A 14,870-nucleotide genomic window follows, 5' to 3' on the forward strand; every position below is an offset into this window, starting at 1 on the left:
TGTCATGTTTAAATAGGTCTGTACAGTATCTCATATTCCAGTAGCAGCCCAGCAACAGCAAATGGCAGGTCACAGACCACGTTAATCACATTTCATATTTATTTTTAATGTTTTCATAACTGTAAGTCAGTATAATGCCATACAAACTAAATACATTTAATAAGATTATTTCATTCTTTAAAAGTACTTAAAAAAAATAATCAACCAACCAAAAAAAAAAAAACAACCCACCCTAAAAAACCCCAACACACAAGCAAAAAATCCAGGCCCATAAACCCATTAATCTACCAAAGCTTTCTATGAAGTAAGTTTCCACTCAAGACCTTATGAAGTGCCCACAAAAAAAAGAGAACAGCTGTAAGTATCAAACTCAACAAGTCTTTCACAGATTCCTTCATTACTCTTTAGTTTAGGGTCATGGAAATAAGGTGGCTCTCAGCAGTGACAGTTTTTGCAAAGCAAATAATTGTTGCATGTCCATAGAGTAGGGGTATGCTAGAATTTATTCTTCTTCACTTGTAGTTCCTTACACAAATCATTGTACCGTAAGACGTAAGTCCTTGGTTAGCTATAAATGATGCTCTGTAGAGCAGGTGAAAGGTACTGGGAATATAAGGCTTATAGATTTTTTTTTTTTTTTTTCTGGATAATCTAACCAGAATTAGCATGTCAGGATGAACAGAAATGCGGAGCAGATGGTGCCCATGTTATTCCAGCTAGGTAGAGCTGCAGGTGATAGTCTTATATCTACCTAGACATAAGATGTTACTTTAGATCTGTCTGATGGTTGGTATTTCCAAAGACACCCAAGAGTATTAAACATCTGAAGTCTCTCACAGCCTGAAAAAGTTAATCATCCAACTCACCTGTGCTTCTTTTCACAATGAATTTTGGCTCAATACTGCATCAAAATACTCTGAAATGCTGGGAGTTCCTATGCAAGCTAAATCCACTGTGCTGTACCAGCTTCCTTCCTTCAACACCAACGAGAAGCATTTAATTTAATGGACTGAATTTCTCTGACAGTATGCTGCTCCTCAGTGCCCAGAAAAACACAAAGCTCATTTTACAGTTAACTTACTGGACTTCTCATTATTTCACCTTTAAAAGGAACAGAATGAGCAGTATTAAAAAAAAAAAAAAAAAAAGAAAATAAAAATTGTGTTTAAAGCCAGTAGGTAAATAGATAAATTGAATTCCTTTCCAGAAATCATTCTTCATAGTGAAAGCTATATGATGACTCAATATCTTTTCAGTAATAAAAATACTACAAAAGCAGATGATATGCGTAATGCAATGCAAGTTTAAAAAAAGCTGAAAGAAAAACAACAAATAACCCAGAAAAACATGCAGCTCAACTGAAGCAGCAGCCACCTGGTCTAGGGCTAAATTTTCTGTAAAAAAAGCAAAATCTGCTTTCCTTGACATCTTTACAACTCCACTGAAGTTCGCTGAAGCTGAAGATAAGTCAACTGCAGAATATAATTTGGAGGTCATGTGCAAAGGGTCTGCACTCCACCTTTCCCATCAGTATTTTTTTAAAAAACTCGTAATTACAGTAACACATTCTCCTTCATCACCCTGACTTTGATATCCCCAAGAATATGAAAAGAAGATTGATGAGAGCTGATTACAAGTCCTACTAGAATAATCACATTTTAAAAGATGACACCTCATAAGACTTCTTCAGCTGTACTAAGGACCTTCCAATTCCCTTTGGAAAAGGCTTAGATCTTAGAGGTGCTCAACCTCTGCCACGAATGCTTATAATCTGAGTCTCAATGTTTTCATAAAACGTCAGTATTCTCTTGTTATATCTATAAGACATATTTGCATTATGCTTAGTGTGAGGCATTTACATCATTCTGTGTCTGAATTAGGTAATGGAAACAGTATTACATATAGAATCATGCCTATCATGTATTTGTTAGGCAAACAGAAGGATGGTATTGACGTAGACACCAAAATGAGCATCTACACCAAAACAAAGATATATTGTGTACACAAAACATCCCAGTGGATTTACATATGAAGGGAAACCTCATGACCTATCAAAATTAGAATCTCTGACTACAAGAGCGAACATAGGAGAGGTGATAAAAATTCTCTAGTTGCTAGGCTTTTTATGGAAAAAGGACACATTCACTCATCTTATTAAAATTCATGGAAACTGAAAATATCCAAAAGCCCAGGAGGGGTGGGGTCAGAATATCTATTTCACAGAACTGGGAAGCTTACTCTAAATTCACCTTGAAAGCACTTTCCCCATCACAGACTTCTTGAGAGCCTTTTGATTTCTCTTCTACTTAGGAGATAATTATAGAACTTCTTTTCCTCCCTGACTAATCCATACAGAAGGGGGTCACTCCAGCATTTTATGCAGATTATCATGGTTTGTCCTACCTAGATCTTTGCTGGAAAATATTTCTCCTTTGCTCTCTTTTCCAACTCATCTAGCAAGCTTTATTTTTATTTCCTTCTGTTTCCCATATCTCATCCTGTGACTGTGTCATTTGATATCATAACTGCTTTAGCATTAAATACTGTTGAACTCTGCACTTTTTTCCTCTTTTTCTTTGCTTTCTCCTTTAATTTTAAATTTACTATTGTCAGGAAACAATGACACTCAGGCTTGGGGATGATGGAAGAGGTACATTAATCAAAGGCTTCATAGCACATTTCTCCTGCGGGTAAAACTTCCAAAAGGTATAAATCCAAAGGGAAAGACTAAATACTTCCTAAAAAGGATTTCTAAGGGCGCCAGAATTATATGAGACTTTTTAAGATCATCATAGTCATTTCAGTCAGGAAGAATCTGACATTATGAATTTAAATTGCCAGTGCTGGACACTTGGCTCATGTGGTCTGATCTGGCCCTCACAGCTTCTGCTGCTTTTAATTTCTTGTACAAACTAACACCAAGAGGAAAATGTGATGGGCAGTTCTGCACCACTTTGTTGCCACATCAGGGAAATCCATCTCCTCCCAACACTACGATGACAGTACAGCTGTATTTCTCCATTTCTCCACGCTCTGGCACCTCCCCTGCCTTGGGAACTTCCTACGACATTAAAAGCTAACAAGCACAGTGTTTTTCAGATTAAACCAAGGCCCAGACAGCATTCAACAACAGAAACAATGCTTTAGGCAAGTTAGAAGTAGTGTCAAGACCTCTAGCTTTTTTTTTTTTTTTTTTTTTTTTAAATGCTTTTCTAGTATTGGATAAAAATTGCAGGACATGAGTAACAGCAGTACTGGAGCAACCAGCTTGCTAAGTATATCCCAAAGATTTAGCCTTCCAAAGAGAAGTAGCAGACTTCTGCAGAAATTGTCACAGGTTTTGCAAGTGATATCAATGCTCAATAACAGACCAACAGTATTCCCCCCTGAATTCAAAAAACATACATAACCTCTAATAAAGAGAGAGAAAAAAAAATGTTCTTTCACCAAGGAGCTTTCAGTATTTCTGTATTAAGAAACAACATGAGAATAAAGACTTTCTACAAACCCTCAGAACGGCGGACCACATCGGCAACTGTCACAGCTGTGACTAAATCAACCAAATCATGTGTTGCCAAAAGATTTTCCCTTCAAGGTACTAGGAGGAGATTTTCCTCAGCCTAACTGTCCTACCTTCTGTATCAGTCACTCAGCCAGCTGCACAGCCATCTACCAGCCTCCTGAGACAAAATGTTCATGATTTCAGCAGCGGTTGTTGAAGAAGCTTTTCTACATCTCATATAAAATAAACACTAAAGGCTATATGTACGTTTATGTATGTAAATGGCCTTAAAAGGGAAACTTTATATTTATCAAGTTTAAGGACAAGCTCCCCCCTACCCTGATGAACAACATTTATACCACCAAGTCCTAAGGAGGCTAAAGCAGCACCCGACGTTTTCCTCTTCACTCCTGTCTGTCTCCCCGGCTTTAATTTCTGTCTCAGAATCCTATCTGACACATGGAGGAGGCTTTTTCAATAAATCAATGCTGTAATAAAAAATTACTGCCTCTATGTACTCCACATATTAAGCGGGTTTCTCTTATACAGATAAAACCATTCACCTTATGCTCTATATTTGACTTTCATTTTAATAACAGACCTTTAATAAAAGAAGCACCTGGCAAAAACGTGAATCCAAAATAGCACAATGTTAAATCTGGTATGCTTTGACAATATTTTCCTGATGAGGCATAAAAGCTAATCAATTTAATTTGATTTCAGAAATAATGACAGCATTCTGCTGTTTTCAAAGTATACTTTTGAAAAAGAAAAGCTATCTGAAAAAACTGCTATAAGGATAGGCATGTCAAGTAATAGCTATCATCATTTTGTCAGCAAAACGGAAGGCTACTGTTTTCAGCAAGAATTAAATTATCAGCTTATCCACAAAAAAATGTAAAACCCAGAGCCAAATTATATATTTTTTCCTAAAATTATTATAGCATAAATATCCCTTGTCATGTTTTAACTCCAAGTGGCAACTAAGCACCACGCAGCCGCTTGCTCACTCCCCTCCCTGCGGTGGGATGGGGGAGAGAGTTGGAAGAATAAAGGTGAGAAAACTCATAGGTTAGGACAGAGAGTTTAATAGGCAAAGCAAAAGCCACATGTGCAAGCAAAGCCAAACCAGGCATTCATTCACCGCTTCCACGGGCAGGCAGCGGCTCCGCCATCCCCAGGAGCGCAGGGCTCCAGCACGTGTCACGGTTACTTGGGAAGACAAACACTCTGAACGTCCCCTGCTTCCTTCTTCCTCCAGCTTTATATACTGAGCACGATGTCCTATGGTATGGAATATCTTTTTGATGAGTTGGGGTCAGTAGCCCCAGCTGTCCCCCCACCTCCCAGTCCCTTGTGCCCCGACCCCCACACACACCCCCGCCTGCTTGCTGTGGGGTTGGGGGAGAGGCAAAACAGCCCCTGGCTCTGTGCAAGCGCTGCTCAACATAACAAAAACATCTCTGTGTTATCAACACTTTCCAGCACAAATCTAAAACACAGGCCATACTAGCTACTATGGAGAAAATTAGCTGCTTCCCAGCCAAACCCAGCACATCCCTACAGCACCTATATGGAAAACGATACATACATGGTCAAACTGCTGTCCCCAGTACACATACACACAAAGAATAAATTATCTTCTGAAGCGTTACGTTTAAAAACAGATTTTTCAGAGCTATTTTTGTGTGTCACATTTACTCCGTGAAATTACTAAAAAGAAACAGCAGGGAAAGGAAAGCCAAAGCACAAGATTGATGAAGGACTGACTACCAACAAATAACCTCATGTTCTGAGAGTTTCAATCGTCCCAAACAGGCTTTGCTAACCCAGGGACAGGCTTCCTGACAGCAGCTCCAGCTTGAACTGCTGCATTCTGAGCCAAGCTCTGCTCTGCTCTCACAAAACCAACACTGAAGAGCTGAACAAGGTACAGAGTTGCCCAAACCACAGTCACCCAACAACATCCAAACATACGCTTCCATTTGTCACCAACGACTTACCCAGATATTTCCATCTTGGTGGTACGGTTTCCAGTTTCTCCCTGTATCACTGTAGAGCATCCGATACTGAGTGATCCAGTCCGAGCTGCTATACCTGCCCTGAGTGGCAACAGCACTGAGCTGCTTCCTGCTCCCAAAATCCACCTGTAGCCACTGGTAATGGTCACTGTCCGATGGTGACCAGCCTCCTGCACCTGTTGGGTTGGAACAGAAGAGACAGATTAGACCTCAAACACTCCCTTTGAAGTGAACACATGAAGATGCTGAGTGCTAGAGGGCAGTCCAGCAGAGAGGAATATCATACCAAAAAAAATGTGAAGATATACAAGAGTAATATGATTGAACATTTCTTTTTAAATTGTCTTTAGCATAGGCTTCAAATGCATTAACTCTGTTGCCTTAATCATTTTATGATATAATTATATTAATTTAATGGACTGTCTGCTAACGAACCAATGCCTTTATAATGCCTTAATTACAGTTTATTAGTTTTTGCCAAATTATAATTGTTCAAGGGTTGACCAATTTGCCATGAAATCTTTTGTCAGAGTAAGCTGGCACAAATCAATAACAATCTTTGGATTTCATATGCCTTTTCAATAGCATCTCACATTAAAGAGATAATATAGCTAAAACGGGAGGAAATAAGAGCAAGCTCCCTGCTTTCCTGTTTCACTATAGTGCACAGATCGAAAGATCTACCAGCAGAATTGAAAAAGGAGCACGTACTGTAGGGCTGGATCCTGTTTTGATCTGCTGGGTATACAAGCTGTCACAGATGACTTTGGCAGATGTCTCACAGAAGTGTTATTGCTTTTTATGGTTCTATGAATTAATGATAGCAATACTATTAACAAAATTCTTCTCAGCCACTAGACTACATTGAACTGTTCTAGATAAATAAGGCCATTGATGCACAGATAAATGTAGTATTAAGACGTTAATGCAATTTCTTATTCTTCTGAAATAAAAAAAAAACATTAAGGGAAAATTGTAGTTGGATACTGCAGAGAATGATTAAAACTCTAAGATAGATATTATAATGATAAGTATTATTCAATACAAGAAACAAAAAAAAATCGATCAATACAGAAAAAAAGTAGGGAATCATTCTCTTTGTATTCATAGCAGATACTAAAGATGAAGAAAAAACCTTTACAGATTTACAGTGAACACAGGGAGATTTTTTCTTTATTATTTATTTTTTAACCAAATAAATAGCCTGGCAAACCATGAAATCACATCGTATGGCCCATGGGCTAATTTTTATTGCTTTTAATTTAATTTATAGATTTCAATTGATGTTACAAGCCTAGCCCGCTTGCCAAGCAAGCAACTCTTTGCTATACTGCATCTTATGTACTCCCATCATTAGGCGGCAGCATTGCCTCAGTCTTAGACAGTTCTAAAACTCATTCAGCTGCTACGGATGTTCCAGTTTGCAGGTCACAGGACATGAACGTGTTGTGATATCAATGGCATCATCCGATGTCATAAGTAGTTGCCTTCCGTTGTAATTAAAAGTGTAGAACTATGCCAATGACATCTAAGTTGTTAAAATTGTAGAGATTGACAACAGATGCTTTGCCCTTGCGGTACAGGTAATTATACCCAGCAATATAAACAGGATACCTTAAGGGTAGGGAATAGTTAAATGGTATTAAAACAAAACAAAACACACACACAAAAAAACCCAAAAACACCAAATAAACAAAAAAAACCCCAACAAACTCACCAACAAAACCACCCTTACTAAAAACAGTTGCAGGAAAAAGTATTCCAACACATTCCCAAATTCAAACTAGCTCTATGTATTACAGCAAATCATAACTGCTTATTTAAAAAATAGATTCTAGATTATTCAAGACTACTGTGTAAGGAGATTGAAAGAGTTAGCTCTACATACTTGATGTAATAGCTGAGACACCACTTTGTCTCCCTACCCTACCGTCCCTGCCCATTTGGCATCTCTAAGAGTGATGGCACAAAGGTTAAGAAGCCGCCCCCGTACAGAAGCCACCCCTGTAAAAGGACACTTTGGCAGTTCCAGAAAAAGTTATAATGTCAGTATTCAAAAATTATTATGAAAGATAGAGCTGATAAAATCCATCAATAACATGTCCTTCAGCCACACGATTGTTGAAAAAGGATGATATATTATGGCTGTAAGAAGACTAAAATAGACATTATGTTTTTACACTTTTCATTTATGCAGGCAATTCTGTTATGCAGGAGATTTACATTAAAACCTGGAGATCTTGTTAAATACTTTTAAAAGAAAAAACTATAAAACAACATTATTTTTTCTTTTAGTACATTCATATGACTGAGCTGAGATTTTGGCTGCCTTTAACTAATAAATAGACTCATGCAATGTAAATCGCAAATAGGTTTCAAAAAGTCTGTACCTAAAAATCCATTTAAAAGTTTGCAAAAAATGAACGCTAACGTTCATATTTTCCTTTTTTTTTTTTTTTTAATGTAAAAAACAGCAGAAAACATTCTTCACATCATGCCTGAACAAAGTTATATGTGACACAAGAGTCACGCCAAGGCCAAGCGATGAAAATGTGTATTGCAAGAAGCCTGCCCTAAAACCATTGCATAAGCAAGAGAAGACTTCTAGTCAATATTGCAGACAGCAGCAAACAATATTATCCCATTGGTTTCTTGACCTAATTCTCTATCTCAGTTTTGCATTTGCCTTCCAGCTTTTCCAAGCAAGTAAATTAATAGTCAAAAGGATGAAGGAGAAACATGTTGTGTTCTAGCCAGACCTGGTGCTGAGCAGACCCGTATGTGAAGGGAACAGGGCCCAGCCCCTGCAGGAGGGCAGGCGGCAGCCATCCACCAGAGGCAGCCAGTGGGGAACAATTAAAAGTTTCCCTTTCCTCCTTGATTCATCAAGCTGTGTCATTGGGGGGAACAGATTACTTCATTTTGTTTGTGATACGTGTAACCTCTATTCATTCAAGGATTAATAAAAGTCCTTCTTTGTTTTCAGGTGCACACTCCAAATAAATTATAAAATAGTTGGATTATATAAAATTGTCCCCGCTGTGAAATCCTCGCAAAGGCCCTGAATTCATCAAAGGAATTTAAGTGCCTCCATTCACTCTAAGCAGGTACAAAAATCTCACCTCCCCAGAAACACACACACGCTCACAGCTCAGCGTATCATTAAATATTTCGCTGAATAAAAACTAGCTTCTCCACTGAAACGAAGAAATTAGTTTGATATTGAACTGGGAGTAGATGAGTTAGTGACAAATTATTTAACAATTTTTGCCTTTTTAAAAGAGTGGCAAATTTGGAAATCAAATTTGATTTCCACAATATGGCATTATTTTCAAAATATGCTTACTTTTATGGCCAATAAATTATGACAGACTAATGAACTATCTTTAAGGAATAAGACAGCATGTTAGTTTTCAATGAGCATTACTATGCACTGAAATAGCAATGCTATATTAAGTTTGTTAAATAAATGCTATTCACAGTGTTATTCTTCACACCGTGGTGTAAACTGTTTATTTTTAATGGTTTAAAGGCTATATTCTGAATTTTATGGCATGCATTATTTGCACTTTTTGTTATGGAAGAAAAAAAACCAAAACATTGGATAAATGTGTGTGTGTGTGGGGGGGGGGGGTAATATGATACACTGTTTAACTTCATGTACTGGTTTTTAATGCCAAATGCCACAATATACTATGAAATCAACAGGAGAACCAACAATTCTTAGAAAGATATGACAGCTACAAAGTATTTAAAAGATATTAAGCACAGGCATATATTTTAATTCTATTAAACAGGTAAGCAGCATTTATGGGATTCTTTGGTAGCAGAGGTACAATAAATACAATCGCAGAATATATCTGCTTCCTATTTTTGTTTTTATACTATTCTAGAATTTTATGTGACTAAACATATTCACCCATGCAGTGGCAAAAATAATTGTCTCAGTGGCATCAAAACAGTCACTGAATACTTTTAGTTTTACTATATCTAGCACTACACACAACTCCACACAAACAGGGCAACTAATTTCAAGTTGAGCAAGGATGACTGCGGACCGTTGAGAGCGGACACCAGAGAACTGCGGCAGCAGCAGTAACATCAACAACGAGCACGTGGCCAAGAAAATTGCCTGCACAGAAAAGCCTTAAAGTCTTAATCGGGAACGCCAGCAGGAGCATTCCTGCAGTAAAAGGCAGCTATGAAAGGTTTCATGAAGCTTTACGTTCGCAACAAGCTACAAAAAGTCGTTTCATCTGTTCCTGCTGCAGTCGGACCGAACGTGTAATGATCTACTACTGAAATACATGCTCGCTGACGCAGAAGACACATAAAACTACATTCAGAATGTTAAAAACTTGTAAAAATAGAGTTTTCATTATTTTTTTTACCACATAAAGACAATTTCTAAAAAATAGTATTTTCATCATTATAACATTTGAAGTTCAAAGACTTTTCTTTTTTTTTTAATTACAAAAATCCCAATGCCTTTCATGTTTCTATTGGATTTTATTCTCCAGGTTCATTCTGTGGAACTGAAAATGACATGAAAGCCATAACCTATCTCTAAATTACACGTGCAAAAGATGGCGCTTTTTATATCTCGAGGAGTATAAAGAATTCAAGTCAATGTGAGTCTATTTTTGCAAAATTTCACATATAATTACTTCCTTTTAATTAATTATACATTTCAGCTCCCTATTCAATGTTGACTGAGCTAGCTCCCATTTTCTGCACACAAAGAAAGCCTGCATGGTGAGTTAGACTTACTTTCTTACCATTCCCCTGATATATTATCAGTAAGTAGCAAAGCTGGGGTCTGCTTATAGATTTTGGGTTTTTAACTGAACTGTCATATGCTACTGAGGTTACAGATCTCTAAGAAGAGAAACACTGATGCCTTTTTTAAATGCCTGTCTCTTTTCAGCTAGAAATTTGCATTTTTTTTAAAAAATGGCACTTTAATCTTCATTCATGACTGAAACGGGACAGATTAATTTGCACTAGAAAAAAAAATCATTCCTTCTTGGTAACACTTGCTCATCATTCCCTACTTCAAATCACAAAATAAAAAATACCAGTCCTGCAGCAAGCTGAGTTTTCTAGTATTTTCATATCAGTAATATTAGGTTTCAATGACATGAATAAAATAAGGAGGGGGTCCTTAGAGATTTCATTAGAAAACAAACTATGAAAAGCTATAGATAGAAGATTTAGGATTTCTGGTAGCTATAAATCAAGGGATTACTTTATCTAATCATAGAAATTTCTATAGCCTTTCAGGAAGGAAACCAAAAATATGCCTTTTTTAATAATTATGTCATAATAACCCAAAACAGTCTGTGCTTATTTGTATTGCAAAACCACAACCCAATCTGTCAATGAGAAATAACACTTTCTAGGTCACTGCAATAGCATGAAATCAATACTGTTTGATACCTTGCTATTTTCCAAGACATTGCTTGTCATTCCTCTACATAAAAGATAAATCAAGACAAAAAGGAAAACTTTGAAATACTGAGATCATTCAATCACTGCACTTCAGAGAAAATACTGGCAGCCATTTTCCACAGCACTCTAGAAAAGAATATACAACACCCCCCCCCCCCCCCCCCCCAAACTCCTAAGCAACATAAATCTCCCTGCACTGTTAGTCACATTATGCTTAAGTAGGACATCAGTGGCTGTTTCAATTTTTTGCTTGTCTTCATGTCGGTGCATTTTAGCGTTGAGGTATAGACTGCATACGGACAGTAGAACGCCTGACTTTACACTGAGCAAATAACATCATAGCACGAAGGGGTCTCGTCACATGAGAAATGTTATGCATATGCAGACATCTCAGATGGTTAAACACTTTGCACTTCAAGCTGCTTTGAGAAAGGCTCACTAAAAGAATAAATCAAAATAATAGAATAAAGGCTGCTAATAAAGCAACCCTCTGTTGGGTAGAGCCCTCTAACAAAGAGACTCCAGTCCTCATATAAGGCTTCACTTGTAATTAAAACAATCTTCTCCTGATATTGGTACAGAGAAACATTTTTTGAATTCCTCATCATTAACAGCATGCATTGTTACATTTCTTGAACCCACCTGCTGTTCTAGCAAAATTTGGATTTGTAATCCAGCCCCGGTCTTCAGGGTAGGGATATGCTTTTGCATGTTTGAAGAGCTCTTCTTTCCAGCACGTAACAGCAGCCGTGGATTTGCGGACAAGGCCATGCATAATGCTGGTGTTGGGCAAATAATGAACTATTTCATTATTTGCTGCTTCTAAATACCAGCTTTGCTTCTTTTGAAGGCAGAAATACTGAGAAAAGAGCAGCATGATTGTAATCATCCTCTATTTAAAATTACCAATATTTGTTTTGTAAAAAAATTAAATACCACAGAGAAGAGGAGGACAGAAATGACAACTAGATTTCTTCTTCTCCAGAATTCATTATTAGAATTTACCTGAAATCAGACTACATTTACTAAAAACTGGAAAATTAGACCCAACCTTTGGCCTAACTCCCAACAAGTTTCCACAGCAGCTTTCCAGAGGTGCAACAAGAACTGGGCTCCAGCAAGACTCAAAGCTCTAGGTTCCCTACAAGGCACACATGATAAAATTCATTTTGAAGGTATAGCAGAAGACTGGAATGATCCAACATTCATTCCCCAATGTAGCCTTTCATCTTAGCAGCTGAGAGTTGTCAGTCTACGGAGAGGCCAGTATCAGCATCAACTTGGACTTCTGAAAGGCTGAGGTAGCACACCAGCCTACCCAGTGCCAATTACTACTCACTGGAAATGTTTTTACTGGTTTCTAGTGGCATTTACAAGTGTCTTTCCTTGGTGTGGCTTAAAGCCTCTCATAAAGTATCACCTTCATTTCTTCAAACTAAGGATTTTTTTTTTTTTTGGGGGGGGGGGGCGGCGTGGAGGGGAAGGAAATAACAATTAGCCCTTATTCACTTTGTCATATTTTTTTGAAATTGTTAGACTAACTTTAGCAGACTTCCCCTCTACCAAATAATAGACAAGGGAGGGGGAACCCTAATTATATTTCTTAAAATTATTTCTTTTTAATTTAAAAACGTCAAAGTTAAGAGTAGAAATAACCCAAGGGATAAGAGTATTTATCAGGATACAGTCCACATAGATCCTTTTTAAAAGAACATTTAAATCACTATATTATTTTTAAAATCCCAATAGATCTTTCTTACAGTAAATGCAATTAAAATAAATCCCTTGATGTAGTGTCTGCTTCTTAATACCCACCGCTTCCTAGTATATCTTAACTGTGCACAAACCACATACGAGGGAATGATTGATCAATCTGTCCTAAGGAATAGTGGTAATATCTAACAATAAAAATGATGCAAAAGAGATCTCATTGTCATTCACAGTTGTCAAACTCAAAGCAGGAAAAAAAAAAAAAAAAAAAAGTTGTAAGCCTGAGGAGTCTCATATCCTGAATCCACTGTTGGGGAACAAACACTTTGCAGCTTTGGTTATTTTAATGAACACATCACTTCAAACTATGCCTTTCCCATCTGTTCTGCTTTCTAATTACATATGCAAAAAGAAGCTCATTCACAACTGCATCCTAATGGAATCTTAAACAAAACTTGGACGAGATTTAAATATTCTGTGCGCATCATCTGTATTCAAGGCATTGAGCAGCTTCTTCTCCATGAGGTGTTTTCTTGTTTTCTAGACAGAAAGTTGAGGCAAAGCAATGGATCACTGCACCCAGGCATACAAACCCCTTGCATACAAAATAAGCGCAGTGGCATACAGGAGACAAGGAAGAGAGCAGAGAGATCTCCCTTGCCTCACACCCCCTTTTCAAGTACCAGGACACAAATCTTTCATTGCATGTTTATGCATTGCAGCACTGGGGTTTTCCTAACAACTTGGGTCATATCCCTGGCAAGAACTAGCAAGCGTATAGCTAATGGATAGCCAGCACCGCCACTGCAATGCCTCTGCTGAGCAATTGAGCCCTGATTAACAGATTGTTATCCAAGATTTTAATGATTGTCAGATCAGCAATAGCAAAGTTTTAGTGACTGTGGCTGAACAGCACTTGCAGCACTTTAGAATCCAGATACCAGCTCATTATGGCAGTTCCTTGTAATTGTTGTGATCCCTCAATAGAAATGACAGATGGAAATGAATTAAGGTCTTCCTCCACCTGATCTATACCATTTCAATAGCAACAAGGTGCCTAAACACTTTAGTCACCTGTTCCCATTAGTGCAGTCCACACAGTGATGGAAGGCAAAGCTGAGTTTCTGTAAGTTAAATCGTGATATTCTAGCCCACCTCAATTAACATTTTTCCCTCAAATGACTGTACAAGAAAGATGATTAAATGCCATAACTCAGTCTTAGATATCTTGTTCTGTGACAAGTCTTCAGTGATAAAAGATAAAACCCAAACCTTCTCCCCTGCAGAGACTTGCCGTGTGAGATCCTGTAGGGGATATCATTTCTGCTGTTCTGCTTTGGCATATACCAGCATTCCAGTGATGTGCAAACCACGCTGCCTTGAAACGCTCACCATTAACAAATAAAAGTGACATGATTATTTCATTATCAATGTTTTCTGTTTTCTCTCACTGCTTCCAAATCTCCCGGACTGTGTCTCCTGCAATCATTTTTTCTCCCTTGAAATGCCCTGCTCATGACGTACTCCCCTTCAGCTGTTATGTGTCCTGAAAGACTCTTAGCCCAGCAAGTGCAAAAAATGACTTGGCAGAGCTCCTGCTGCTAAATACTGCAGTTCTGAGGGCCAGCTCCCTTGATGATTGCCAACAGTCAAACTTTGCCTGCTGCTACCCATGTTTATAACACCCACTTGGGCTCAGCCACAGAACCTGAACACTGCTCCCTTTTCTTCTCTCGCTGTTACTCTTTATCCGTTTATACCATGGATTTTTGTTTGTCTGTTAGGGGGTTTTGTTTGTTTGTTTGCTTTGCTTGTTTGGATTTTTTAAAGCTGCTTCTTTTGGGATTGGAACAACAAAAAAACCCCATTGAATTATATGCTTAGGTTGAAGATTTTTCCCTAGTGTTTCCTATCCAGCTTAAACCTGCTTTTCCTCTATGCAAATGTCTTTTCCGTCTGCTCAGATTTTTACAGGAATTTCCTAGAAGCTGGTTTCAACCCAAATGGTCATGATTCCTCAAAACTCAGAACTGTTAATTCAGCCTGAAATATTATTTCTGACTACCTTATTCCTTTCGAATGCTAAAATCATTACATATTTTGATACATTTCCACAAAAAAAAAAATTGTAAGTGAAGCCCATGAATCGTCATATAGTTTTCTTTTCTGAAACACAATGACTGGGG

At 37.7% G+C, this 14,870-nt stretch overlaps 1 protein-coding gene across 2 annotated transcripts in view; it reads right to left on the reverse strand.

Moving 5' to 3' along the window:
* CNTNAP2 (contactin associated protein 2) overlaps positions 1–14,870 on the reverse strand; it is a 1,159,974-nt gene that overhangs the window by 775,962 nt on the left and 369,142 nt on the right. Inside the window, exon 3 of one of the 2 annotated variants that reach the window (XM_056337119.1) lies at positions 5,506–5,699. In XM_056337119.1, coding sequence (XP_056193094.1) covers positions 5,506–5,699 — 194 coding nt within the window. Of the gene's footprint in view, positions 1–866; positions 1,359–5,505; positions 5,700–14,870 lie in introns of those variants that run through there. The other variant, XM_056337120.1, reaches the window with a different exon arrangement.

This window comes from Falco biarmicus, chromosome 4 (genome assembly GCF_023638135.1).
Source record: "Falco biarmicus isolate bFalBia1 chromosome 4, bFalBia1.pri, whole genome shotgun sequence".
Lineage (NCBI taxonomy): Eukaryota > Metazoa > Chordata > Aves > Falconiformes > Falconidae > Falco > Falco biarmicus.